The 14,810-nt window shown below is 41.2% G+C and overlaps 1 protein-coding gene across 5 annotated transcripts in view; it reads right to left on the bottom strand.

The window, feature by feature from the left end:
• CCDC33 (coiled-coil domain containing 33) overlaps window positions 1–14,810 on the bottom strand; it is a 153,601-nt gene that overhangs the window by 100,300 nt on the left and 38,491 nt on the right. For all 5 annotated transcript variants that reach the window (XR_011029964.1, XM_068272576.1, XM_068272575.1 and 2 more), the window contains 3 exons: window positions 4,989–5,098; window positions 737–838; window positions 557–648 (listed from right to left, as the gene is read on the bottom strand). Coding sequence is in view for 4 of the 5 variants with exons in the window: in XM_068272576.1 (XP_068128677.1) it covers window positions 557–648; window positions 737–838; window positions 4,989–5,098 (304 nt within the window). In the remaining variant the exon portion in view is untranslated. The remainder of the gene's footprint in view (window positions 1–556; window positions 649–736; window positions 839–4,988; window positions 5,099–14,810) is intronic.

Raw genomic sequence — 14,810 nt, 5'->3', positions numbered from 1 at the left:
GAATTTTTACAGTATGCGCATTTGAAAGCAGCAGTAGATCAATGTCTGAGGATGTGGATAAGAAAAGAATTCAACAATATCAGAGAAGTTTGTGGGAATTTTTGAAAAGCAAGGGTATGAGGTGGTGACCAAGGTGGAAGATAGGAAAATCGAACATGTATAGCAGAAGTTGCAACTCAGATGGTTTCTAAAACAAGGAAAAGTATGGAGGGCAAAGGTTATGGAGTGCTCTGTAAGAACATTTAGAGGTTTGGACTGTATTATCTTTATCATTGGCAGCAATTGCAAGAATAGGCACATAGAGAGAATATGAGAAGAATAAGAGGATATGTATCAGAATTATAAATTATACGGATATTTGATATATGTACAATGTCAGTAAGATGGGCTGCCATCAGAATCCATAAAACATTTTTGGGAACCATACAAGATACTGGGGACCCCTTGAAAGGTATGGGCCTCTCTACCTTGGACCCAGTGCTTGAATAACACCTGTATCTCCCTTGATGATAGCATTGCCTGGATATTTGTATCAGTGAAATACTGTTTATCTTACCTGTAATCTTTGTAGTTGGGAACAATGCGTGCCACTACCAAAAGAGGCTGAGACTGACCCTGAAGAGGAGACTCTATCCCAACAAGAAGAACCTGTCAGAGAAGTTGTTAGACTTACGTATGGGAACTTAATAGAGAGATGATTGAGCGGTTGCTGAGTGCTGACTTATGTGTAACTCACCTGCAGCGCACTGTAAGTGAATCCACTATGCTGAACTAGAGAGCTGCTTCTGCGTTCAATGGTGACATAAAGATGGCATTCTCCAGGGCTCTGACCGTGTGGCTGAGAAATGCAAATGATGTGATGTCAGTATCAGAACGTATCAGCTAGAGGCTTTAGAATAGACTTATTATTAACTTAGCTCTAGGGGATAAATTTTTTCAGTGCCATTTTAAAATCAATGTACAGGCAGCCTCGTACTTACAAACAGGTTCTGGTCAAAGAGATTGTTTGTAAGCTGAATTTGTTTGTAAGTTGAGACCTGTGTTTGACATGGTGCAACGTGGATACATTATTTACATTTGGACAACTCTGGATTTGGTCAATTTTTTATTGTTGTAAATATGCTTTTAAAGTGTTCTAAAGTTAACTACTTATAACAGTTGATACAATGTTGTAACATTTAACAAAAAAAAATGACAGAATTAAAAGTGTCTTACTTTAAAGTGGACCTGAACTCTTGCACAGGACAGAATGTAAACATAGAGAAATGCACCCTGTATGTATTTAGAGAGTTTAGCCTGTCTAATTCCCCCTCATCTGTGACTATTCCCCCTCGTCTGTCACAAGTTGTAATTTGACCAGAAATCTAGGCTGCCTCAGCAGAGCAGCTAAACATGGGATGTTAACCCTAGGGGCTTGATTCACAAAGCGGTGCTAAGCTAGTTAGCACGCCTAAAGACTTTTGGGTGTGATAAGCATTGCACTAAGTAGGCTAGCACCGCTTTGAGGGAAAAACTACTTTGCGCACAAAGTCCAGTGCATGCAAAACGTCGCATAGGGTTTAATGGCGTTGCGCGCATAAAGTTTACGCACGTAAAACTTTACACGCAAAACTTTGCGCGCGAGTTTATTTTATCACGCCTAAACTGCGTTTAGGCGTGATAATGGGCTCTTCACCAGTGTGCTAACAGTTAGCACGGCTTTGTGAATCAAGCCCTATGTCTGCTTTCATGAAAGCAGGAAGTAGGCACACTACAGATTTATTGCAGGATGTGTCTGAGCTGTAACAAACAAATGATTTTTCTTTAAATGTTCTGAGCTCAGGTCCTCTTTAAGACAGCTTTGGTTGGATCTCTGAAACATTATAACTCAAGTAATTTGCAAGTAGGTGACTGTCTGTATAGTGACACCCCCCTACACACATTATTTTCTTTTTAACCAGGAGGAAGTTAACTATATGTTATAAAAAAAGGAAACTATCCTGATGGTTTGACAGGAAAGCTTTGCAAATACAAGAATCGTCCAATTTTGCTGCAGTGCGTATTTTAGTATTTTCATCCTCAGTGAACCTCATTGACTTGTTATTTTAAATTGAACCATGTAAGTTAATTAAGCATGATTTGAATTAGCCTACAAGAGACCTGAGTATTTCTTGCTTTTACTTCATTCTCTGAGCAAATGTATCATTATTGTAAAACATGGTCCCTTAACCAATAGTAAAGTACATGTACCCGCAGGGATTCTTCTGAATGGTTTCGGAAGTATTTGTGCTTGTTAAATTAAACTCATAAGTCCCAATTTAGTCTCTCGGAAATAATGAGTCATATAGGAAACATTCCAACCAACGTATTATAAACCTTTAAAAAAACATTCTGGGTCTCTTAGATAAATGTGCGCTATACATATTTGCTTATAAACATATACAGACATTCTTATTAAATAGCAAACATCTGGCATTAAAAGGGACATAGCACAATCCAACTGAGAAATACCACCTTAATTGATCGCTTAACCTCTTCCCTACGGCTGTCAGCATTTTAAAGGTTTGTCAGTTAACACATTTCCCTGACATGACTCTAAAACTCATATGCCTTTTCATTTTTTTTTTAGTATCTTGCCTAAGGGCCTGGAGTCGGACAGACTGTTGCATTGCTGAGGTGATTTCAGTAACATGCCACAGTGTGCGATATACAAACATCAGGCAGCACTATCTGACCTTTGTGCTGGGCAGCAGTACATTCTGACAGCGCACTACTGTCTCCTGCATGCATTCTGTGTGCAGCCAAGTACTGCCCCACTCAGTGGAATTTAATATGTTCAGGGCTGCAACAGAGAGTGACACTGGTACCAGAGCAATTTGTTGCAGAGCAATTCAACAGTGTGCCTGGGCCCTAAAGTCATAAAAGTAAGCCATTAATATCAGCACTTTTCTAAATGCTACCATCCAGAAACAGAATCAGAATCATGTATTTCGCCAAGTACAAACAGGGGTTGTACCCGGAATTGGTTTTGGCTCATACATATTCTGGAAGGATGTGGGGGGAGGGGGATAATGTCCGAAAGCCAAGAGCCAAGACTACCATTCTATGGCAGCGCCAGCCACACTTGGCAATCATCTGTCATCCATAAGAAAAGGGGGGGGGGGGCGCAGAGGGAGGTGTAGGTTGAGCAATGATGATCCAGTTCTTCATGAAAGAAACCTGTAGTGATGGCTGATGCTACTGAGAATCCCGATTTGCTGACATCTGTCAGTTCTGGAAAAGGAATTCCAGTTCAAAAGGTGCAGTAGTGTTAATTTCTGTGTACGTCCCGACTCCTGGGCAGCATTCAGCAGGGCTGGTCAAGATAATCTGGCTGTCAAAGAAGAGTCCGGCTGTGGCGGCCCTTACTTCTGGTTTAGTGGCTGGCATCATGGAGGGGCTGAGCCAGAGGTGTCCCTGCTGCAGTGGAGCAGCGGCAGCCAATGGATATATGGATGAATGGAGCCGGCATTCAGCAAGGCCAAAGGTTTCCCGATCAGCGAGGTGTCTTCCTACCTCAGTAGAGCCTCGACCTCCTGGGTAGCAGCGGAAGACTCTACACGGCCTGTACCTGCACAGACAATAGACCCAGGCAGCGGCAAGGTGGAAAAAACTCCAGGTCCTAGACTCCCAACGACCCGCACCAATTTACCAGGCTACAGCGGACCACACTGAACACCTTCAGGGGGGAAAACAAGGTGAATTGGTAGGGAAAAGGGAAGGAAAACCAGAAAAAAACAGAAACCTGTGGCCATGGCTGCCAATTAAGGCGCCATCTTCCATCCTTAATGGCAGTTATCCATGTGTACTGCCAAACAGTGGTCTAGTAGATTCACGATTCAAACACTTTATTGTCATTGTTTAACACAACAAAATGACTTTTTTTCGTGTCAGCCTGGTGCATATAAGGAAAATAGTGATAGTAACAAGGGTAGAAAAAAAAGGAATTATACAAGAATGCCACCTATTTTAATTATTTAAAAATGTACACAGTGTTAAGTGGTTAGCATCATAATTATTATTGCACTCACTAATGAATAGTATATTGAACATTAGCAGTGTGACTTATGACTTAGGTAGAACCAGCTGCAACTAGAAACAGATGACATAGTCCCATCTTTATGTTGGGACATTGCTGGAATGAAAAAGATAGAGCCTCCTATATCACTATCTAGAGAAAATAAGGGGTGGAGCCTTAAGATGTGTAACATAGTGTTGAATTAGTAAGCACTATTAAACTCAGTCATTTAACTTTAGCAGGACTTAAAGCCCAAAGTTCATGCACACATTTTTATATGCATTTAACAAAACATTATTTTAAATAAATGATGTAGTAAATAAGGAAAATTATTGCTTTACCAGTTTTTGTTTTGTCTCCTCAGTTTCTCTTTTCAGCTCCCTGTTTCATCCTCCCTCCTTGTCAGGGCTTTAATTACAGTTAAGGTGTCTATGAATGATACAATCTTGATTGTGTAATTGTATAATCTTACCAGTTCTATATAATATGAGGGACATATTCTCCCAGTTTACCATTCTACCACATAGATTTGGTAAGATTGTACAACTGATGGGCACCTTTAAGCAGTACCACGGATGGCAGTCAAAGGGGATGGGGGTCATCTAACATGCTTTTCTCCCCTCTTTGATATTATTTTTTTTTCCCACTTAGCTGGGGGTGCCGGGGGTGTTCTCTTCTTCCTGAGTTAGTCGCTGGGACAAGAGAGAGGGTTACAAGTACAACACAACAGGTGTTGCCTGCTAGTTGAAGAGGAGGAGAACTGGAGCAAGAATATGGTACTATTTAGCCTATAGATATGCTTTAGGTCAATAATGTGTACAAGTCAAATCATTTTTCATATGCCTATAACACATTGTACAAGCTACTTTTTAAAGCCAAGTGAACAGGCCCTTGCATATAACTCTGTTCTTGTGTGAAGACTTGTTTAAGCAAACGGACACTCCTGTAGTACCTTTGCCAAACACAGATGATATGGATGGAAGGGTTGCAGCAATTGTAAAGGCAATCGGTAATGAAGGAGAAATTCTTGGGAGGGATTATCAGCCACTGTAAGGATAAGTTCTACAAAGATAAAAAGGTAAAATATTACACATTTCTGCATATTATAGGTATAATCCCAATCCAGTTAATAAACACAACATTTCCCCCCTCCCTATAACCTCCTGAGCCCAGACAATCAATCCTTAAGGCAATAGTTCCCGCAAACCATGATCAGAATATGAACTTCTCATAAAGCACTGGTTAGGTTTACACCAGGAGATAAATTGGTCCATTTTCCACAACGGCCAAACCGGCACTGCAAATAGATCCTATGTTAGCAATAGGATCCACTACATTTTCTGACATGTCCATTGTGTCCATTCTGGTGATGGAAAGCAAGGCACAGCAGACTATGGTGTGGCTGCAGTCTAATGTGAGTCCAGCCTTAGGTGTGGCCTTTACCAATTTTAACAAATCATTTTATTGTTTTGCAAACAATATACATGAAAAAAGGTCAGTAGCCCACCCAGGCCATTATCAGTTTAGTGTCAGGGCACAGTCTGGTGGATAATGAATATCTCTTTTTTTCATATAATTTATTAAAGAAGTAAGAATATTTCCATCTTTCATATCAATTTCAATACAACGTATCATCATATTCTCTTCTTCCATTTTCAAAATTATAGAATACATATTAAACAAATGAAAAGAAATGCCACCCTCTATTCTCCTCAATCTTTCGATCAACACCCTTGCAAATAATTCAACATCATTAGAATTTCTTCTTCAAAGATCCCCCCACCAATTACCATCCAAAGTACTAAAAAAATTACAAAAATTATAATTATAATTACAGGAGGCTCCCTCCCCTACATCTCCACCATATCTTCATACTCCTTAGTATCTTGAAATTCTCTCCATTTTCCCCATTTAACATTAAATGCTCCTAATCTATCCTGCTGCCAATCGATCTGATTCTCCGTGCTCTTCACCTTATTAACCCTCTCAACCCATTCTTTCAGGGTAGGAGAACGCTGGCATCTCCACTTAACCGGGATTAAACTTTTAGCTGCAATCAGGAGCTGCGGAACACAAGATCTCTTATATTTACCAACAGACATAGATGTTCCATGCAGCAATACCTTTACTAGGTCCCTATCTCCACAATCTTCCATAATTCCTTAATACAATCCAACACACCCTTCCAAAAACCCAATATTACTGGACACTCCCACACTAAATGCATTAAAGACCCCTTTGCTCCACACCTCCTCCAACATCTATCACTCACCCCCTGAAACATTGTAGCCAACCTATCCGGTGTTCTATACCATCTTGTCAATAATTTAACATTAATTTCCTTAATTCTAGAGCTAACTGATGTAACATGAGCCAAAATGCGTATTTTCCTTTTCAACCCATCGTCTAAAGAGATGCCAGCGCCCTCCTCTCATCTACTCAAATATTTAGGAAATTCTCCCTCCCTCATTTTATTCAACTCTTATATAAAAATGATATCAGATGCATAGGAGGAGCCTCCTTCACAAACAATTTCTCAGATTCTGAGAATTCATTACAAATGGAAAGATTTCTCCCCTTCTCCGGCAAAAAGTGTTTTAATTGAGTATGTCTCCGAAAATCAAATGGAAATTGCCCACATTCCTCACGCAACTGGATCAAAGTTTAAATTTTTCCATTATTTATAATATCTCTTAACATTATACCTCCCCTTTCACCCCATGATCCAAAAAAAAACCCTTTCTTTCCCTGGCAAAAATAGGAGAATCCCTCCAAAGGAGTCAACAAGGAAATTCCCACAGACCAACCCCCCCTTTTTATTAAAGAGACACTGAAGCGAAAAAAAAATGATGATATTATGATTTGTGTGTGTAGCACAGCTAAGAAATAAAACATTAAGATCAGATACATCAGTGTAATTGTTTCCAGTACAGGAAGAGTTGAGAAACTCCAGTTGTTATCTCTATGCAAACAAGCCATTAAGCTCTCCGACTAAGTTAGTCGTGGAGAGGGCTGTTATCTGACTTTTATTATCTCAACTGTTCCTGGACTATTTACTTTTCCTCTGCTAGAGGAGAGGTCATTACTTCACAGACTGCTCTGAAAGACTCATTTTGAATGCTGAGTGTTGTGTAATGTGCACATATTATAGAATGATGTAATGTTAGAAAAAACACTATATACCTGAAAATAAAAGTATGAGAATATTTTCTTTGCTGCTAATCTTCTAGTAATTATTCATAGTACACAACCAATTCACTATATCATATTTTTTTTTCGCTTCAGTGTCTCTTTAACAACATCCCACACCTTAAATACATTTTTAATCCAAGACGGTGTCCATCTTGGTAGATCTCTAAACCTCCCCGGGAGCCAAAAAACTTTTGCCAAATCCAATCCAACCAATTTATTTTCAATATCTACCCATTTCTTACCTCAACCCCCATACGTCCAATCAAAAAGCCTTACCATAACACAGGCATGGCCGGATTTCTGGCAAGGCCACATAGGCCATGGCCTAGGGCACCAGATAAACAAGGGGCGGCCTGCAGGCAGTGGGCATTATTTGCAGGGCATTATTTGCAAGTGGCCAAACAAATGAAAGGGGTCAGGATAACTGCACTATTAGTACCAGCTGGCATCTGCCTGTGCAGTGCTACAGGCAGCTGCAGTCCGTTAATTAAATGTTTGTGAACAGTGTGTGACTAGCAAAAAGCCAGACCTTGTCCAATGACATAGCAGCAGCTGCAGGCAGTTACAGAAGGCCGGGTCTCACACACTTGGTGTGGGGGATGAAAGGACCAGGGGCAGCACCAGCAAATAGTACAGAATACAGAAGGCAGCTTCTCACAGTACCCATTTCTTAATTATTGATTGGCCAGCGCTGTTACCCTGGAGACAGCAGTGGGTACAGGACTCACTTTTACGTGTTGCTGACCCCACCCAATGTCCAATTGTGAGCCACTTTTGACAATGTGTGTGTGGTGGACGACTCCCACCACGCCCATCACCTGTAGATCGCTTGATTGACCAGTTCCCCCGTGTGACGTGATTGATTCACTTCACGTTGCCATGGAGACCTCGGCACTAGCCACAATAGTGGACACCAGCGGCCCAAATTTTTTTGTGTGTGTGTGTGTGGAGAGAGGTGGTAGGATACGGTTTCGGTTGGGGCGGCTGGTAATAGTCGGCCTTGGGCGGTAAGAAGTACAAATCCGGCCCTGAACACAGGCTCTATAATAAAGTTTCAGATCTGGAAGCCCCCAGCCCCCCCCCCCCACCCCCCATTTTCTTTAGGGCGTACCAAAATCTCATACGCTAATCTTGAGGGCTTATTCTACCAAACAAACCTAATAAGGTTAAGCCCACAGGGTTGAGATTTTTTTTGCATCTGAGCAACTTTCACCTCCCATTCATTTGCCAATAACTTTATCGCTGCTCATCACAATGAATTGATCTACATCTTGTTTTTTCCGCCACCAATTATGCTTTCTGTGGGTGATACATTTTGCTGAGAATTAATTTATTCTAAATCCATTTTAACAGGAATATTAACCACTTGAGGACCCACCCTTTACCCCCCCCTTAAGGACCAGCGCTGTTTTAGCTGATCTGTGCTGGGTGGGCTCTGCAGCCCCCAGCACAGATCAGCGTGCAGGCAGAGCGACCAGATCGCCGCCCTTTTTTCCCCACTAGGGGGATGATGTGCTGGGGGGGGTCTGATCGCTCCTGCCTGCCGGGTGTTGCGGGGGGGGGGCACCTCAAAGCCCCCCTCCGCGGCGAAATCCTCCCCCTCCCTCTCCTACCTGGCCCCCCCTGGAGATCCGGGCTGCACAGGACGCTATCCGTCCTGTGCAGCCAGTGACAGGCTGTCTTCTGTCACATGGCGGCGATCCCCGGCCGCTAATTGGCCGGGGATCGCCGGTCTGCCTTACGGCGCTGCTGCGCAGCAGCGCCGTACAATGTAAACAAAGCGGATTATTTCCGCTTGTGTTTACATTTAGCCTGCGAGCCGCCAGCCCCCCGCCCTGAATTGACAGGAATCAGCCGCTCGCACGAGCGGCTGCTTCCTGATTAATCAGCCTGCAGCTGGCGACGCAATACTGCGTCGCTGGTCCTGCAGCTGCCACTTTGCCGACGCACGGTATAAGCGTGCGGTCGGCAAGTGGTTAAGAAAGAAATGGAAAAAAAATCATTATTTCTCAGCTTTTGGCCATTATAGTTTGAAATTAATACATGCTACCATAATTAAAACCCATGTACTTTATTTACCCATTTCTCCCGCTTATTACACCATTTAAATTATGTCCCTATCATAATGTATGGCGCCGATATTTAATTTGAAAATAAAGGTGCATTTTTTCAATTTGCATCCATCACTATTTAAAAGCCCATAATTTATTAAATCATATTGATATACTGCTTTGACATGAATATTTAAAAAGTTCAGACCCTTAGGTAACAATTTATGTCTTTTTTTTTTTTTTTAATAATTGTAATTTTTTATTTTATTGTTTATTAAAACTTGTATGTGGGTATTTTTTGATGTGGGAGGTAAACAGGGGATTTTAAATGTTTAAAAATGTATTTATTAAATACAAAGCTCCCAGGAAGAAGAAAGAAGACCAGGAACTTTTTTAACTCAGAAAAGCCGCAGCGTCTGAAGAGACACTGTCGGCTTTTCTCTGGGGGGGTCCAATCAATGAAAGGGATCTATAATCCCTTTCATTGATCGCTGGACTAGCAGCCGGTGGCGGGAGCACGCACGGGGGGTCGCGGGAGCGTGCGCGAACCGCGGGAGTGCGCACAGCCTAACTGGATGAGAAATTTCGTCTAGTTAGGCTTAAGTGGTTAAGAGACCGGAAAAAAGCTGCAGGCACACAAATTGGGATCATGGACATACAGAACACCACCCTTTATTCATTTTAATAAAATCTATACACCCAAACCATTAAAAACCCCATACCATTCCATCCCTCCAGATCTTTTTTAATTACACTTTATAATGGAAGATAATTTAGGGAGTACAGCCTCGATAGATCACTTGGTAACATTATTCCCAAATATATAATAGCCTGTTTCCTGAAAGGAAATGAGAAATTAGTTTCTACCAACTTCACAACTCCTGGTGTCAATGACACATTCAGTGCTTCAGACTTAGTCATATTAATCTTGAAATTTGAAAAAACCCATATCTCTAAATTTCTTTAACCAAATTTGGCAAAGACACCAGAGGCTCCGAAATATAAAACAAGATATCATCCGCAAAAGCCGATATCTTATGTTCCTCATCTCCAACTCTAACTCCATGGATATTTCCAGACCTCCTAATAGTACACAAAAAAACTTCCAAGGTCAAAATAAAAATAACCGGTGACATAGGACACCCCTGTCTCGTTCCATTCGACAAGGAGAAGGCATCCGACAGGGCACCATTCACTCTAACCCTTGCAGTTGGACTAGAATACAGTGCACCCACCCAATTTAACATGTTCTCTCCAAATCCTATAAATCTCAAAGTAGATATAATAAAGTCCCAATTTACCCTGTTGAATGCCTTCTCCGCATCCGTCGACAACACCATCATAGGAACTTCCTTCATTAAGGACCACTTAAACAATGCCATTGCCCTTGCCACATTATCCCTCCTTTCTCTCCCAGGCACAAACCCAACCTGATCTCCTTTAACTACTAATCCCAGCCATTGCTTAATTCTTTCAACTAAAATTTTTGCTAAAAGTTTTATATCTAAATTCAGTAATGATATAGGCCTGTAACTTTGACACAAATCTGGGTCTTTTCCACTCTTACGAATAACTGTTATATGGGCCTCTAACACATCTTTAGGCATTTCTCTACCCTCTTTGAGGGAATTAAATAATCTACACATTGGTGGCACACACATCACTGAAAATGGAAAAATATTTGTCACGGAACAGCCGTGAGAAACGAGAACGCAATCAGTTTATTGCGCCGATTTCTCTTGATTGTAGTCAGGCCAGCGATTTAGAGACTGACATTCCTGTTTTTTTAAATAGGCAGTTTTTTTTCACCTGTTAGCAGCTGGCAGGAAGACTGGCTCAAAGTTTGTCTAAGCTGATCTCACATTCAGATGTTAATTAAAGGAGCCAACAGGGCCTTTCATAGAGGGAGATCCCAGGAAGCTAGACACAGCTGGACTCCAGCCAGCCTGGCTCCAGCCTTAGCAGGAAGAAATGAATGTACTATATAATCTTTTGCCCATTTACAGAATACAATAAATAGGGTGGTTATGAGAGCGGTATCATTGGATCCGTAGGGTCATGCTGGATCTCTTGATACCAGTCGAGAGGGGCCCGGGGCCCCTACAACCCAGGTATGAATCTTCTCAGGAACCTGATCTGCTGCACTAGCCATGTCGGATATTATATTAATCTGTATTTTCCAACAAGTATGAAGCTGTTACCCCCCTAAATATAACGTGTATGGTTCAGGAGTTACAGCATTTCATAAGTTTAGCCCTAAAATCTCTCAGAGGGAATGAACTGTCATTGGTTGGTGACTCAGAGGGGCCGGCATTGCCAAACCCCCAAACCAGCTTCATCAAAAGCACCTGGCCAGCAGGCGGGCATCGAGTCCTCCCATTCCCTCCATATGAGAACATCCTGCTGCCAGCCAGAGGACATAGGGCTGGTGGCCATTTTGCTGAACTTTGAATGAAGCTCTGAAACAAAGGACACATGTGCTAGCGGCCATCTTGATTGGCCATCTTCTGTAACCTGGAACAAAGAATTCTGCTGAACTTTGATTGAAACCAAGAGCTTTAAGAACTTGAAACCGTTTTGCTTGAACTTTATGATTTTCCCACAAAAGGACATATTTCCACAAACCATAAGTATTTTCTCCCTTTTTATTTCATACTGGCTATTACTGTCTTAATAATTGTTGATTTTAATAATTGTCTGTATATATTAATTATTTATATTGCGTGAATAAACGACTTTCTCCAAGTCATTCACTGTCCGCTACCCTGCTTATCAGCACACACAGAACTGATCCCGGGTCTCTGAAGATACGCTACTGTTTGTTTGTTGTTGGCTAGACAGAATATCGTGTGTTTAACCGTTTTATTCGCAGGATTAGTCAGTCAGTGGGCTCCTCGGTCCCATGGTAACCGCGGTGCTGGCAGATCTACCCTGAACCAGTGTGTGAAGTTGTAATCACCCGTATCTCACAGGCTCCCTTCTGGTTTGTCTGCGGCTAATTCTTAGCGGTTCCTGCGCATTGACTGCGACCAGAGCTCGCACGATCTGTGCGCTGGCACCGTTTAGAAGGCCAATTGCGGTAAGCCACCAGGGCTCCTGTGACAATATTGCTTTATGAAACCATCAGAACCCGGTGACTTATCCACCTTCATAGCTTTTATCATAGCTAACACCTCTTCACTAATCTCTTTTTCCATTATATCTCTGTTTTCCGGTGATATTTTCACCATCCCAGATTCCTCTAAATATGTCCACATCCCTTTATCAAAATCCCTGGATTCATTTTTCGGAAGTCCATACAGTGAAGAATAATACTCCTTAATAACATTCGCTATTTTGTGTACCTGCAGCCAACACCCCCCCCCCCCCCCATTCTTCTTAATCCTTGGAATATATGCATATGCACTTTTCCTTTGTCCTTTTAATGCTCTTGCACACCACCTCCCACTTTTATTTGCATTTTCAAACCATTTAGCAGAATAAATTCTATTTTTTCCCTCAGTCTACCCTCTAATAACTCTGACAATTTAATTTTTACCCTGTTCAAATTATCTAGTGCTTTCTGATCTAATGAACTCTTATGTTGTAATTCCAATTTTCCTATTTCTGATAATAATTCTGCAATTTTACCATTATACTCTTTCTTTTTTTTTTTTGGCTCCCAAGGATATAAAGATCCCCTTCACCACCGCCTTATGAGCTGACCATACTATGCCCTTGTCTATACCATCCAATTCGTTATCCTCAAAATATTTAGATAGTGAATATCTCATGTAGAGGTTGATGCATGCACTAGTATTATGCTGCAATGCACAAGTTTACGTACAGATTACAGTGCCAATATTACTGCTTAATTCTTATGATTTGCCCTGAATGCAGGGTGGTTTTTTACATTATGACTGTGAGTAAGCTTAACATTCCTGTGCAAATGAAAAAAATAAAGTGAGTAAAATATAGTTTTGCATTAACTATTGTAAAGCAATACCCTCATGTAACTGGTCTGGGATAACAAAAAAGTTTGTGCATGTAACTGGTTAACCCTTGGAATAAAGAGTACATTGGAGTATACAACAATGTGTGATTGTGCTTCTGTGCACCAGTGACTTTTATGAACTTCAATAAACTCACGACAGCTGTTCTTTTTTTGCTAGTGAATTAACCTCATTTATTGTGGAATTTCAGAATTTGATCTACTGTGCTGCTGTCTGCATATCTGATGTACAAACAGCCTCAATCATTAAAACATGGAAAAGTAAGTTGGTAAAAATATGAACATCAATTTAAAAATTATTTTAAGTTAATGTAACAGTAGAGTAAGGGCAAAACCTGGTGCACACTACCAATCACTGGCCAATTTTTCCACCTAGTGTAGTATGAGGGCCAACAGATTATGATTTGAATATTGTGTACCGATTGTGTAGGGCTCTCATACTATATGGAGATGGTAAAATTGGCCATTGGTCATATTGGATGTGTGTAACAGGCTTAATTCTCAAAGCTATTCCAGCCACCTCTCTATTATATGTAAGTGCTGCTGGCCTGCTGCTAACCACTGGCATTTTCACCAGGGTTGTTCATAGTACTAGTAGTAATGTATCATGCATTCAACATGCTTATCAGCTGTGGAATGGGCACTAGAAGTGGTTTGTGCTTTGAGGATTGGTCTATTACTACTGGTTCTCTGGAATGTGACAAACACTTTTGTGGCACATTAAGGAATCCTAGTGAATACTAAATGACTTGCATACCAGCAACAAGGGTCAATTGCATAAAGGTTTGTATTGAATCAAAAAGTACACAATATTGCCATAAGCCACAAGCAAGCAGAGATATACAGCATGAATATACACAAGAGATGGGAGCAAATCTTGTATCCCCATAGGGTAATAAACCTTGTAAGACAGCAGGAGAGTGATAGATATCAACAATCTATGTACACAATCGTATAATAGCAAACGACAATACAAACAGATGCAAGAGTAAACACATAGATTACAGTGAACAAGGTTATCCCTTAGGGGTTAATACCCTGACAGCGCCGTTTCGGGGGTTTCCCTTCGTCAGAGGGTATAAGTGTGGGCTTATTCAATGGCTGCTGTTGTTGCTTGTGGCTTATGCCAATATTGTGTACTTTTTGATTCAATACAAACCTTTATGCAATTGACCCCTGTTGCTGGTGTGCAAGTCATTTAGTATTTACTATGTATGTGTAGGGCTATTTGTTCAGTCCGGTTTACAAACTTTATGCACCCACGTGCTACTTATGCTTTATACCTGTTGTACAGGTGTGTGAACCAGGTGTGCTAACCTTTTTCAATGAAATTACATTAAGGAATCCTCCCTATTCAAATCAATTGCTTCTTGATATGTTGCATTCTGTGTTTCTTTCTGCCCAGTTTGACTGATATGTAATAAATGCCAAGAATGAACAGCAATTTGTACTATAGGCAATGTACCGATATGCTGAACTGATGGCAAGTAACAGCGAAAAGACTGCCAGGCAAGGGGATCTTGGGATGTCTGTGTGATAT

Source organism: Hyperolius riggenbachi, chromosome 3 (genome assembly GCF_040937935.1).
Source record: "Hyperolius riggenbachi isolate aHypRig1 chromosome 3, aHypRig1.pri, whole genome shotgun sequence".
NCBI classification, from domain to species: Eukaryota; Metazoa; Chordata; class Amphibia; order Anura; family Hyperoliidae; genus Hyperolius; species Hyperolius riggenbachi.
Note: the sequence above shows the minus strand (reverse complement) of the source record. Positions and strands in the feature narration are given on the sequence as shown.